The sequence below is a fragment of the Oxyura jamaicensis genome, chromosome 8 (assembly GCF_011077185.1).
Source record: "Oxyura jamaicensis isolate SHBP4307 breed ruddy duck chromosome 8, BPBGC_Ojam_1.0, whole genome shotgun sequence".
NCBI lineage: Eukaryota > Metazoa > Chordata > Aves > Anseriformes > Anatidae > Oxyura > Oxyura jamaicensis.
This window is the reverse complement of record NC_048900.1, coordinates 9,555,910-9,571,110: the sequence shown is the minus strand read 5'-3', so window position 1 is coordinate 9,571,110 and position 15,201 is coordinate 9,555,910. Positions and strand designations below refer to the sequence as shown.

General features: G+C 38.4%; 1 protein-coding gene across 9 annotated transcripts in view; it reads left to right on the top strand.

Annotated features, from left to right (window-relative positions):
• The window catches only part of DNM3 (dynamin 3), a 177,206-nt gene that overhangs the window by 15,399 nt on the left and 146,606 nt on the right, over window positions 1-15,201 (top strand). For all 9 annotated transcript variants that reach the window (XM_035332692.1, XM_035332694.1, XM_035332697.1 and 6 more), the window contains exons 3-7: window positions 6,192-6,341; window positions 8,077-8,280; window positions 8,553-8,651; window positions 9,529-9,689; window positions 13,174-13,316. In XM_035332692.1, the coding sequence (XP_035188583.1) occupies window positions 6,192-6,341; window positions 8,077-8,280; window positions 8,553-8,651; window positions 9,529-9,689; window positions 13,174-13,316 (757 nt within the window). The remainder of the gene's footprint in view (window positions 1-6,191; window positions 6,342-8,076; window positions 8,281-8,552; window positions 8,652-9,528; window positions 9,690-13,173; window positions 13,317-15,201) is intronic.

The window sequence follows — 15,201 nt, the reverse complement described above, 5'->3', positions numbered from 1 at the left end:
GTTGAGTTTGGCAGCTGAGGCATTTGTGCACACCCCGGAGGAAAACTTTGGCCACTCATTTTTTGGCTTGGAGGTGTCATGGAAATGTACAGCAGGGTTTGGCTGTGAGGAGTTACCAGGGGCCCTCCAGCATCCGAAAGGACCTGAAATACCTGGGTAAAGTACTGGTCTTGTTCTCTGCTTTAAAAATGAGAGTATGCAGGTGATAACAATTCAGTACTAAGAAATGCATCTCTTAAGACGCAGAGTTTTTTTTTTTTAAGAGTTTTGTCTACATTGTTTTTTGTTTTTTTTTTTTTAAATCTGTGTAACTAGTGCAAAGCTATTTTATAGTGACCTGTTGACTTCCTCTAATCATTGTAACAATTTTTTTTTGTTACATGTGGCTTTGTCATTTGTACTTCCACACCCATGCAAATACTGTACTCAGCTGAAATCTTGGAAACATACAGAAGTTTTTAAATTAAATATTACACCTGGCAAGACAGTCTTCAGTAGCTGTGCCTATTTTCTTTTGAGTTTGATAATATATGAGTTTGAGAAATAACATGGTGGTATAGAATAAGTTGAAATATGTACATTAAAAATAATTTTACAGTCCTTCAGAGGACTCTCTTGTTATTGACTGTCCTACTTGGGGCTTTTCTTGGGTCTTCTTGGGACTGCCCAGCTGCATTTCAAATGAAGTTGTAAATGTGGCCCGCATTCGATAAACCACTGTACCAGCTAGAGGAGAAAAACAACAACAACAACAACACATCTCCATCTTGTAAATATTTGAGGCTCCAAGGTGGCTGTCTCTTGGCAGTGAGAGGCTGGAACTCGTTACTTGTCCCAGAGAAGTCCATTGGCACCCCTGTAGGTAGGGTCACGGTTCTGCATGCTCAGTTTTCACCTCATATTTTTGACTCAGTTGATTCTCTTCTGTTGAAGAAAGATGGCATATGGCATCTTGCTGAGAGAGGGAATTGAACCAGATAAGCACCAGGTCATTGCTTTGCAGCAAACAGACACAAATCCTGGTAATGTAGCTTTGTTTTCTGCACAGAAATCAGGACTGACAGGGTTCCCATCAAGCATGCTGATGGATCCAGATGTGGCCTGATGTACTTTGTGGTCACAGTTCTTCAGTGCTGGGAGTGTCTCATGTCAGCTCTAACAAGACCCTTGCTCTTGGGTGCCTTCATGGTTGCTAGTCTCTGAAGGAGCTCAGTGTACAGAAAGCTTTAGGAGGAAACAGTCCCCTCCAGGAGGATCCAATTCAGGGAGTTTTCAGAAGGCACAGGTACGGCAGGCTGCTGTTAGGTGGCAGCCTCTGATGGGGAACTGAGTTCAGGTGTTACAAGGCAATTGTGATAAATTAGCTTAGCCATTCACCCATGTCTGTGGGAGGCATTCTGTCCACCCTTTTCCTGGGTGAGAAGTTGGATGTGAGGGCAGTTTATTTTATCAGAGCCTGATGTCCAAAATGTGCCAGTTCTTTAAGTGACTGCTGCTGCCTCAGATACAGGAAGCTCTCTTGTTCTGACCAGACAACATTTGTTTTACATGCTCAGCAGTGGGGATGTTTCAGGAGTTACTAATAAGTGTAGAATGCTGGTCTCATGCTTTCTTGCTCTTGATTCCTTTTCAGGAGGAGAAACGCATCACATATTCCTGTAGTTGTGCTCTTAGAAGTATTTTTCTTTGTGCATCTCTAAGATATGTGCTGGCACCCAGCATGAAGTGGGACAAGGGGTTTTAGTGTTCAGTAGTCTTGGAGCAGCATAAGTGGAATTTGCATAAGGTTACCTTAGTTTCATTTCAACTCTTAAAATTCTTAGTGCGCTGACCTGTCGTCATTTGTCCTGTGTTACCATCATTTCTTAAAGAAGAGCTACTGAGCTGGTGAGTTTTTCTTCCTTGGAGTTGGTATGCCTTAATTTATGTGTTAAAGCCTATTTTTAAACATGCAAAATTTTTGTTTCACAACTGTCAGCGTATTTCCTAGATTGATTTTTTGATTTAGTACATCAGTAAGATTAAGTATATTTTTACAGGAGTTAGTTGGTACTGGAAGTTGATACTTGTAATTGGTGCTGCTGAGTAAGCTTTGAGAAGATAATGACTTAGAACAACTGAAAAGGTGTTAAGAGTTCTTTTTCTATTATAATTTATTGCATTTGCCACAGATTGCCCTTAACCTTAGGCAATCTGTTCTTCCTCTTGATGTGTTTTCTCCTGCCTGTGAAAGTGAAATAGTTATCCAGATTCCATGAGACTCAGTCCAATGCTTTCTAAACATCAGTGACAGCAAAAAGGTCTAGTCTGGTTTTGGGTGAAGCTATTGTCCTAGGTCTTATTATGTTTGTTAAAAATGCTATATAAATGCTGTTATTTGCTATTTAAATGTTAAAATATCTTGGTGCTAGGAGGGTTGTTTGTCTCGTTTTAATAACTTTTAAAATAAGTCAGTTTTTCAATCTCTGTGCCAAAGAAATGGCAGACTAAGGTTTTGAAAATCAGTATTGAGCTGAATGTTTTTAGATGAATGAACCACGTGTACAATTACTGCAGGTGTTTCAGTTCTGCAAATTGGAACATTAAGTAGAAAGTAAATCACCATAAGGTTCAAAAAACATTGATTTTTTTTTTTCAGGAGTCTTGTAGATGCTCATTCCTATTGAAGTTGCTGAGCTTTAATGCAAGTATCTGTTGTGAGTCTTTTAAGCATATCCATCTTTTATTGCCATCTTGTGGCAAAAAAGTCCCCTAAGATAAAATGGGAAAAACCTCTGAAAATAATTTAGACTGTTTACTACAGCTAACACCAACGATCTTAGAGGCTTCATCAGCAGGCATGCATTTGGAGGTCTTAAAGGACAAAAAACTAGAAAGGTGCCAGAGTAAAGGAGGGGCTTTGCAGGGAGGAAAGGAAGATTGTGGCTGCCCTTTTCTGGATCTCATCCTCTGGTAGCCACTCGTTCAGGTGATGAACAGGGATGCTGAAAACAGTGAAGGCTGAGGAGGTGCAAACCCCAAAAGCTGAGAGAATGACCATCGCCACAGGGAGAATGTGGTAGTGATTGGTGATGCCTTCTTGGGTAAATGAGAGACTTGTCACACAAACAGGGCTAATATGCTAGAAGAGGGGTAGTGCTGCCAGTCTGAAACCTGAATTTAAGCTGTGAGAGCAGTGTCTGCAGCCTTAAACTACCTTGCTTGCTGCTGCATGGCTGTGCATGTACTGGTAGCAGCGCCTGCAGCCATCTGAGCCGCTCAGCAGCAGCACTCACAGTAAAACAGTGGCAGAATGCAGGCCACTGATGTCATGCTGTTGTAAAATACAGAAGTAAGTATTGTGCAAGATGCATTAACAGAAGTAGTCTTACCTTTAGTCCTTCTGTCCTTTTTTTTTTTTTTTTTTTTTTCCAGTCCTGGAAAGATTTTGGCTAGAGCTCTGCCTCAAGCTTTAAGACAAATGTCCGGAGGATAGCTGTATGAGTAGCCGGATGCATAGAAAGCATCATCTGTAGAAGGCTGTCATTAGCTAGATGAAATCATAAAAGCATAGGGAGAAATAACTCTCAGGAAAAATGAGGAGCAGTTTGAAAAATGTTATCCCATAACACTTGTTTGCATGATTTGCCTAATCAAAAATGAAAAGGGAAGTTCTCTCTTATCATGGTAATTCTGGTTGGATGCATTGAAGATAACTATGCTATGGTAGATTTTTCAATCCATGTTATCCAAACAGCTTTGAATGACTCTGCTTAAAAAAAGAAAAGTATTCTACACACAAAGATGATTTTTTTTTTCTTCTTTCTCTTGATATAACTTTAGTTTTATACAGAAAATTTATTTCTGAAAACTAGACAATCAGGCAGGATCACTCGTTCTGACTGACTTTATGTTGATTCCCACAAAAAGTTAAGTATGATGTGTTCCTAGTATTCTTCTGTGTATGAAAACTGAAGATTGCATTAGAGCATGTGCTCGTCCAGTCAGGCTGAGGGCATCATTGCCAAGGACGGGCTGACGCTGAGGATCCAAACAAAGCACGGCTTGTTCATCTGAATTTTTATTCCGTAGGCTGTGTGTGGCACCCCAGGTTATGAGGAGTTGTAAAGCCTGTTCCTTCAGAGCTAGCGGGACTGCAGATGTCCCTGAGAGGAATGAGCAATTGATAAATATTAATCATAGCTGAAAGGTAGTAAACTTTTTAATCTGAATTATCTTCATTTCAGACAGGGACTCTTTCTGTTATTAAGTGCTAAATGGAATAAAGAGAGAAGTTTCCTTGAGTGTCAGCTGATGATAACTGGGCATGAAGTATTAGTTGTTTGAATTTTTGAAATCTTTTTCTGACAAAGTCTGATGAGCTACTGAATTAAAAGGCACAGATAAGAATGCAGTTTATTTTGCCCTTGAAGCTGGGTGTGAAGAACTGAGGCAAAACAGAAACCACTTGTCAGCTCTCTTTTACAGTAGGTACCTGCTGTCCACCTTTGAGATAACAAATTTTACAATTGGGAAATCTCAAATGAGCTGGATCAGTGAAGGTAATTCAGTTCGTGGAAACATTTTACTTATTTGGAAACATTTGAATAATACCTGTTTGCTCTTTTAGTAAAGAGTTGAATATTAAACAAAACCCCCATTCATTATAATTTTTGCTGCTAGGTATGGAAAGGAATCTGCTATACTCTGGAGTTCTTACGTTGTGAAAAGTAAGATGGAGGTTTTTTTTAGGTGCTCTTTTTGCTCTTAAAATGTGATGTTATTTTTTTCCTTAGCAAGGGTGGGATTCCCTGTCCCTCACACTTTAAATTCAAAGGAATTATAGTACTGTGGGGCAGAAATGATAGCATTTGTTTTTTGCCTTCCTCATTCTACTTTTTTAGCTTTCAGATTGCTTTAACTGTTGCTATGGTTTTGCATACAGTTTTGACAATTTTATTTTTTAACAATTTAGTCAGCAACAGTAATAAAGTGACAGTTGTGAAGACCAAGAAACAGACTTCAGTCCTGATGGGCAAGGCCCTCTATTCATTTGTCCCCTTGGATCTGCTCTCCTGAGCTGCTGTTCTTTGAGTATCAAGCAAGTTCTTTACCCTGGCATTTGAGGGATTTTTATCAAAAACATTTTCTGGAGAAGAAGCACCTTGGAAGAAGCACCACGTCAGGCCTTGACTGCAGAACAAAATCAACTGGAATGTGCGCCGTTTTGTCCAGCCTTTCTCCAGCCCTACTGCTTAGGCCCAGTAGGGGTGAGGTGTGAACTTGTGTCTGTCGTTACCATTTACTTCTACTTACGCCCTTGGTTTGTGGGATAAACTTGGTGTTTGCCCTGTTTTGAAGGAAGAAACTACACTTCTAAAATCCTGAGATGTGTATTTGGTTATGTGCCTCAAGGGCAGGAAACCCAGAGGGATACAATAAAATAGAACCAGTCTTTGGACTCGAGGGTCAAAGCAGGGGCCTGATGTCATTTTTGAGTCTGACAAATTAGACTGTCTCTGAAAGCAAGATGATTCCTGGTTGATGGGGCAAGCTGTATGATGCCTGAAGACTCAGAAATTGTGTTTTACCACCAGCGAAATCACAGCCACATCTATAAAAACTTTCATCAACTTTTTAAGTGTGGTTTGGATTTAAGCTACGAGAAGTCTTTAGGAAGTGAAGAGCTGAGTTTAAAAGCACTGAAGTGTTTTAAGTGCTCTTATTTTGATTATAAATGCATAAAATGTGCAGAATTCCCCTGGTAAAATCATATGTAACATAGGCTGTTAGTTTTTGAAAACAAATGCTAATATTCTTTCATGATACAGAACTTGAATTACTTTTCTTCAATTTAGTGATGTATTTCAGGCAAAACAATCAGATGAAAACTCAGATTCTGCGCTGAAATCTGTTCCTTAATCTGTTAATGTAAGTGGTGTTTATTTGAATCTTTAAGGTTGTTCCAGGAGATAAAATGCTGAAGATATAAGCAGTCAATGTTGCTGTTTTAACTAACCTTTTCTTGGTTTTGGCTGGTTTTATCTGTGCAGTCATATTTATGGTATGTGTTCTTATATAAAGCTTTCTGGATATGCATGATGACATGCTTTTGTGTATGCACATCTGAAGAATACAAAGGGCTTGAAAGTAAGTGTTTAAGACTGTTACGAGCCTGTGAAATACAGAGATGCTATTGATATTCTTCACAGAATATGCTGAATTTCTACACTGCAAAGGAAGGAAGTTTACTGATTTTGATGAAGTTCGTCAGGAAATTGAAGTAGAAACAGATAGAATAACAGGAGTGAACAAAGGCATTTCTTCAATTCCTATTAATTTAAGAATATATTCTCCACATGGTAGGTGAAATCAATCTACTCCATATTCCATCATTGTGCTCTGTATTCCAGTGATTTAATATATTTTTGAGCTCTGTCCATTTAACAGTCTTTTGTATGTGTTCTCATTGCTTGGTTAGTAGTCTGGGATGTAAAGATTTCTGAGACTGAGTTGGACTAAAAGTCGATATACATGTGTAAGAATCCTCAGTTTCTAGTGTGTTACAAAACCACTCTGCTGCAGAGAGCTGTTGCCTCTAGGGTTGGGCAGAACACAGACTCTATCCCACTTAACATCCTCATGATTTAAAAATATTCCCATTTCACATGAGAGTGAAACCAATCCATCCCCCAGCACATATTCTATTAGTAGCTCACTAGTAAACTTACTAATAAAGACACATAGTAGGAGGTGGGAGACTCCCTGATCAGTGGTCTAGTAAGTCATTATATCTCCCTGCATTATTGGATGTTTGTTGTTCCCCGTCACTAAGAATATACTTAAACAACAGTCGTGCTTGAAGCTGCTTTCTGTCATAGAGCCCCAGTGTAGGTCAAAGTCGGTTCCTCTGGTTGTAACCTGCCCAATTTAGTGAAGGCAATCTAGAGAAAATGTTTTGCACTGAATCCATCTTGGATACACGGGAGAAGTGCTGTGTTAGGCTGAGGCACTTTATTTTTCTAACCACCTCATCTGATGCCTTGATTGTGAATCAAAGGACAGGAGGATTAAAATAAGAGGACAGTTAGTTAAAGGGATGCTTAACTTCCATTTGATATGCCATGAGCAGAATTGGCTCTAAACGTATGTCCCTGAGCCCTATTGTTGCTATACAGATGTGGTGCAGCCAACAGGAGAGAAGCTGCCCTGCCTCAGAGGATGCTTGCTCAACATGCTGACTGCATGAGAAAGTGAAAAATTTCTACATAATGTTCTTAATTTGTTTTATTAGGATCAGTCTTTCAATACAGCAACTGTTGTCTGTATCAGCCAGACCCTTAATGTACTACCTGGTGTTTCCTTTCTGGGAGTCCTGTTTTTCTCATTTATCTGAAGGATACCCCAGTACATCAGTACTGGATGAACAAGCTAGGATGCTCCTAGGTGGCTTTTGGCCTGTACTCATAAAATTACGCCAGAGCAAAACATGGTTTCTTAATAGAAAGGAATGTTTCTTGCTTTTCTTTAGAAGACACCCGCATTATCTCAGCTTCAGACAAAGAAAAAACAAAACCAACCAAAAACCAGTTTTTCTATCTAAGTTAGCTGTTGACTATTTTAGGAAGCTCTTAACTGGAGGCACTGTTGAAGATGGTCAGAGGGGAAGTGTATTCCAAAAACAAACAAACAAAAATCCCTGATGCTTTGGGCTCACTTGAAATATATAATAGAAATGGCCTGATGGCCTGTTATTTATGTTGTTAGGAATGGAAGAAGCTCAGAAAGCCATGTTAATTTATCTAAGAGCACCTAGTGACATTCAGTATACAACTCGCATATGTGAATAGTGCTTAATGTTTAAAATATTAAATAGTATTCTGAAATCCAAGTGAAAGACTCTGGAAGCAGTTATGCCAGCAAGTGTACTTTCCAGGTTGTCAGGCATTTTATTTGAGCCACTGACGTTTATATAATTATAAAAGTAGTTATAGGGGTTATGTGATTAAAATCTATCTGCAGCCATAGATGTGTAGATCTCTTTAGACATATCTGGTATGTTAACCAATGTTACACCCTTCTGCGTTTCCCATACAGTATTAAGCCTGACTCTTATTGACTTGCCGGGAATCACAAAAGTGCCAGTAGGGGATCAGCCTCCAGATATTGAGCTACAGATCAGAGACATGATAATGCAGTTCATTGCTCGAGAAAACTGTCTGATACTGGCTGTGACTCCAGCTAACACTGATCTGGCCAACTCAGATGCTCTGAAGTTGGCTAAGGAAGTGGACCCTCAGGGTAAGCATCATTGAACATAATTGCTGAGCCTTGTTAAACAATTGAGGAATACTTTTTAATTGCTGGCAGTGATGACCCCTTCTTTTCCAGACATAGTCTTATTTGCAGTTGTGGCCGGTCTTGTGCAATACATGTTTTGAAATCATCACGTATTTGTAATAATTCTTATGGAATTATAAGATGTATTTGTTCTTCCTGAATAGAAATGATTCTTCACTACCTTTTTTTTTTTTTTTTTTTTTTTTTTTCTGCCTGCCTCTGGACCTGGTCAGGCCTCAGGACCATTGGTGTGATCACAAAATTGGATCTGATGGATGAAGGAACAGATGCACGAGAAATTTTAGAAAATAAGCTACTCCCTCTTCGTAGAGGTAAGAAGGTTCAACTGCCTCTATTCTTTGTAATGCGAAAGATGGTTTGGGTAAGGGTGGTGTTAGAAAGTTCTGAAGATGAATCAAAAATTATTCTGGACTTGATGAGTTCCTAGCTCTTATCACACTCTATTCAGCAAACATGGAAGAGGGCTGTGCTAAAAATATCCCGTAAGTGAAATAATTTATTTCTAGACCTGGAAAATACACTGCATCTTGCAGAGGAAATGGAAAAAGTCAGTATAAGTTATTAGTCAGTTTTCTCTTCTGTGCCAGTTTGCTGTCCTTTTGCAACAAAGGAATCTATTTTTTTCTTTACATATGGCAGAAGCCAGCACCAGAGCTTTGGTAATTTTGCTGTTAACCTAGTTTTAACCGCTTCCAGAAATGTTCTATGTGACTCTTCCAACAGCTACTGTCCCAGTCACTTGTACTATTAACAGTATCAAGAACTTTGATCCTAGTTATACTTTACTGATGGGACCACCATCTTCTCCCAGTTTATTTTTACAGAAAACAACTTATCAACATGTTGGTCCAGCAGACATGAAGAAATTTCTCATTTTTCCTGTATTTTGCTGGTACCATATTGTTTACTTACATAGACCTGTTGGGTCTTTGTTAGTTTGTTTTCATGTTTACTGGAAGTGGTCTCTTTGCATTTGAATTGGTGATTTAAAAGGAAATGTATCTATTTTACGTAAACAGGAATGAACAAATTGGAGGTTAAGTTCATTACAATACTTGTACACAATACCTGAAATATCTGAATTGGAAACTTTAATTTGAGCTGAGCTAGTGTCGCTGAACTTAATATGAATTCAGTTGTGCAGGGAATAGCCGCATTGACATACCTGTTGGTTTTGTGTTGTTTCAGGTTATATTGGTGTTGTGAACAGAAGCCAGAAGGACATTGATGGGAAGAAGGACATAAAAGCAGCTCTCCTAGCAGAAAGGAAATTCTTTCTTTCCCATCCAGCATACAGGCACATGGCAGATCGCATGGGAACACCTTATCTCCAAAAAGTTCTAAACCAGGTAAAACCTAAGTTCTCTGTGGTGAGAAGCAGCTTTCATAATGATAGGATCAATATAAAATCTTCCTTAAAATAAATGACGGTCAGCGTACATTATTTATTCTTTCCTGCTTTTAACCTTTTTAATTTTCATAATGTAATAAACAAAGCTGTATATTACATGTATCATATACATATGTGCTGTGAGAAGCAGAGGACCTAATTTTGGGGCTCTTGTCAGCATACATACACCTAGAATCATTAAGATTGCTACACATAAATTATCAAGGATGGAAGCTTCCATCATAATCAGTCTTGACTTTCTCCTGAGTAAATGTTTTGTGGCTCAAAAAAATCAGTCAGTTTCGGTCCATTATGCATCTAGACCTAAGCTCATAATGGTATTCTGTGACTCTAGTTTTCCAACTTCAGAAGTTCTTTAATATTTTATTCAAGTCCAGATTTTTACAAATTAGTAGCTTCTTTTAGCTCTGTTAGTATAACTTAAGGTTGAGGTTTGTACTGCAGCTGTGACCAGTGTTATAGCCCAATAATGTAGACGTCCCCCTTACAATTCTTGGGAAGATGCTGGAGGGTAATGAGCCATTTCATGTACTTTTTTCCTCTGAGGCTGTGCACAGAAGCACATAGTTGTAACCTTCTACATTATGATTTTTTTTTTGAGCTGCACTGTGGACAACGGGTGGACTTGGGTGACTGTGAGTGGGATTGTGTAGAAGCCCATTTTGACCATTAGAGGGTACAGAGGTTCTCTGCTGCCTTGGGGAAGACTTGGCATTCCTGGCAAAAACTCTTAGAAATAAGAGTTTGCTCTAGCAAGGCAAAATTATGTGTATTTGATCTACAAAACTGGAAGTGCATTTACAAGAAAAGGAAAACAAAGGTGACGTGTAAGTGTTCTTGGAGCACTGGGGTCCTAACGTGTTCCAACCTCATGGTGCTTTTATAACCACTCCCTGCCCCTTTTCATGCTCTGGATCAATTCTCTCTTACCCAGATTTGTTTGGAACTTCTATTTTTTTTTTTTAACCTGATAAAAATGCAGTTTCTGGCTTTTACTGACAGTTCTGTACTGCCCTGTTCTGTTGAATACTGAATAGGATCATAGAAAGTAAATTTCTTCTCTATTCCCAGTTATTTCTCCATGTATATTGTTCTGATCTTTAACTGTCACGGTTCTTCTCGTTTAACAGGGCTTTTAGAAATCAAACTTAGAAACTGGGGGGGGAAGGAGGAAGACATTTTTAGAAATCATGTGTCTTGAGGGTTCCCTGTATGTCTGTATTTTAACCATAAAATTTATGCTTTATTGTAGTTTTTAATAGATACAGTATACCATACACTAATGATATAAATGACAAATACTGTAATCAGAGGACTTGGTTCACACTGCTTTTATTTTGCCCATACCTCTGGTCTGTTTCTATGAGTTCACGCCAAACCTTGTCAGACCGCAGGTTTCTTCAGCAGGAAATGGAAGTCAGCTTCCCAGTTACCTGGAGGAGAAACCTGTAGTTTACTTTCTAAGTTAGTACGCTGCCTATATCAGGCTTCTAGGGGTTTGTAATTCTTTTCACCACTTGTCCTTGGGTAATGTTCCTTTCATAGCTTGAATAGAACATGACCAGTGATGTACCTCAAGTCCAAAATGCACAAGATCAAATCTTGCCTGCCTCCCTAGAATTACTGATGATGCTATGTTTTTTTTTCAATTATTACTGCTATTACTATTATTTTGTAATGATTACTGCTATTACTATTATTTTGAAACTCAGTTTTACCAGCCAAAGCAGGGTTCTTGGCATTTCTAAATGTCAAACTTGATAGTATTTTCTCCACTTCACTGGAGAGAAATGGCTGGTTTTGATCTGGAATAGACAAAGATCAGGTCAGCCTGGCTTTTCCTATTTTTGATAGCAGCTGGAAACAGAAGAGCTCTTGACTAGAAGGAAACTAAGTGGGGCTGGCCTGCTTAATTTCTTGCTGCAGTGACTTTGCAGCCGTTGAATCTTGACAGCCAGGTTAAGGAATACTCTGGACTTGTTCAGAAAGAATGCTAAGGCCATTTATTTGTGCCTTAGGAAAAACAAAACAAAACTCTTCAGCAGGATGCAAGAACTTGCCTGCATCCTAAAAGTTGGCCTGTGTTTAGGATGCTTTGCCTCTTTATATTTTGAAAGACTAACAATGTATTTCTTAGTTTTGAGCCTGAAGCAATGTTTCCTTGGACTTCATGTTTCCTTCATGTTTCCTTGGACTGTCTTGTATGTCCTGACTTAAATTACTGTATGTACTGCTACCTTTTTTTGAGCTGTTTTTTAAGTGTATCTATTTCAGTATGAACTGTTGGTCTTTTGTTGCTGTTACCATATGTTTAATATTATGTATGGGGATATCTATGCAAGTGTGGTCCCTAAGTTGTTAAACACAGACTATTCACATTTATGGTTGCGGGTAGTATTCAAATTTTTCTGCATCCACAAGGTGGTGCTCCAGGGAAACTCCAAGTTTTGATTTTGTGCCTGTCAGGACTGCTGAACAACTTTTGTTTTGAGTTTGCATACTTTGGTGTTTGACATTCCTTATTTATAGACTCTGTGATTGGGAAGAAGGTTTGCAATACAATGCAAGAAGTCCATTTTTGTTTTAATCAAGGACTGGATACAATGCATAAGAAACTGATGGTACAGGTAGTTGATAGTGCTATCTAAACACATTACAGCGTATCTGCAAGAGTAACTGGGATATATTAAACCTTTACTGCTTTGCTAAGACTCTTACTCTACTTCAATTTATTTTCTAATATTCTTAGGTATTTTTTCACAAATGAAGATCATTACTCTTCAGTTATAGAACCTTCTTTGCCCAAAAATTAAGTTTAACTTTTTTTTAAAGTGCTATAATCATTAATATGAGGGCAAAATCTCTTCTCCTTAGTGTCCTTCATAGAAGTAAGTAGAAATGATGTGAAAGTGACTTTTCTAATTAGTGGGAGAGTGCTGAGTGGATAGTCCGTATGTCTATATTTCCATCTGTTGCTGTTCTCAAAGGGTTGTGGATGCTCAGAATCTGTTCCATGTCCCACATTGCCTTGCTGCTGTAAAGGAGTCATTGTGCTTAACAAGTGTATAGGGAATTGCAAAACTTTGTTAGGAAAAGCAGTAAAAGTGGCATCAGAATGCTGAGTTGTTATGATGGAGGTTGTTTCGAATTAAAGTAACTCTTCAGCGTGTATCTAAACAAGTATGTTGTAACAGGGCTCAGTGAGTGAGAAGGTCAAGAAGTTTCTCAAGCCTCCAGATAGTGTGTATGTGAAAGGGATGTTGTGATGTTCTTTAACTGTCTCCAGTTTCAAAGATCAAAAGGAATTACATTGGTAAACTAGCACAGGTTACAGTTGATGTACTTGGCAGTCAGAAGGAAATAGCTATGCAATTGCTTTCATCTTTATTAACAACATAAAAGGACTTTTGTTTGCTTTTTAGCAACTTACCAATCATATTCGGGATACCCTGCCAGCCTTCAGGAGCAAACTCCAGAGCCAGCTGCTTTCTATAGAACATGAAGTAGAGGTATACAAAAACTTCAGACCAGAAGATCCAACTAGAAAAACGAAAGCTCTGTTGCAGTGAGTGTCTAGTCTTTCATCTGATTTTCCACTGTCTATAGGTTTGTTTTGCTTTGCATTTTTTTTCCCTACTGTGTTTACATTATTTTAAGATTAGGATATGGCTGAAAATTCTATATGTTAATTCTTAAGAATTTTGTGCTTGATGTTCCAGAACACTTAACCACTTTCAGCAAGGTTTTCACTAAATTAATATTAGTAATCATAGAAAGAGAGAAAGCAGGACAGGAAAAGATACAAGGATGGGCGGCATAGATGATTGAAGGTAAGAAACTGCTTCTGATTGTATGGACATGTTCTTCAGCCTGTCAAAAAGATGACCTCAGGCAAAGGGAGGAGATTGTTAGAAGTCTGTAAGATGAGGTGCTTGGAAAGAGAATAGGGAATGCTTCTTCTGATATTAAAACTTGGCTATCCAAAATAACTTGAAGATGGCAAGATCAAAATTAATTGTAGGTAGTAAACCACAGGATGTGCACCTGTGTTACAGAGCTCCTTGCTGCAGGAGCTGATATTAATAGTTTGTGGGCTTTCAAAAGCAGCTAGGCAAATTCTTGGGGACAGAGAAAACATCAAGATTAGTAAGTACAAGGTCGTATCCCTACTGCATGGAACACAGGAATGGCAATTTATTGAGGCCAAGAGAGTATTCTGGTGAACAATCATTGTATTCTTGCTCTGTTCTCATATTTTTTTCCTAGGCACTTACTGTTCGTCACTGTCTTACATTGAAGTGATAGTATGTTCTCTGATCATACTCTGACAATTTGCATCCCTGTTTTCTTCCTTAAGAAATCATGGGTTGAACATTACTGGATGAATTGAAACAATTTCTGGAACTAGATTATACTAAGTTTCAAACTAGAATGTTTTTACAGTACTCAAGTCACTGTCCAGTTTGGGTCTCATCCACAAAATACAAGATTTTGTAACACTGTTGTGCCTGTTGTCATATTCCTGTTCTGACTAATTTCAAAGGCTTTTCAGCATTCTCGGTTCTCTGGGTTAGATGGTTATAGCATTGGCTTGTGAAAATGCATGCGTTTTGGACAGAATTATGTAATTATATGTGGAAAATGGTCATCCGAACTAATGAGGCTTTCCTGAGCCAGCTCAAGATTTTGATTTAGTCCTTGTTTTTGTAACAGCTGTGTCTGAAAGGGTAGACATAAGTCTGTCCCTCGTAACTTTACTTCAGATGTTCTGTTTGAAAGAAAAACCTGAGGATGTAACCTAGGACTCTTCTAGGAGAGTATAACACAGGTATTTTTTATTTATTTTTTTTTTTGGTCTGTATATTTGGTCATTTAGCTGCTAGAAAAGCATTTATGGCTTTAGGACTTTTTATGGCTGCTGGCATCTTAAGGTTGTTCTACTATTGTAACACTGTCTAAAGAAAAAAAAATAAATTCAATTTTAGCCTAAATTATCCTGCTTGGTGCAGTTCTTATACACAGTTTTTCTAATAACTTCATAATCAGTAGGTGCTATAGCAGAAGTTAACTAGAAGTTAACTCTGGAAAGTAACACAGCTAGAAACTTTCCTCTGATTTCCTCTAATTCTTGATTCTCAAGAATAAGTTCCATAATACATATAAGAAAACAAACTACCTGAACTTACCCTGCTTAACAAACTTAATTTCCTTTCATGCAAACGTCACCCATCTAGTTGACCAAGGGAAGCCATTTCATGTAATCTTTCTGGATTTCAGTTAAGCTTTTGATACTGTTTCTCATGATATTCTTCTGGACAAAATGTCTAGCTAGGTAAAAACATAACACAATAGGTGAACAGTTGGCTGATGGGTTGGGCTCAAAGGGCTATAGTAACTGGGGTTACATCAGGCTGGAAGTCAGTTGCTAGTGGGGTTCTCCAGGGCTGCAA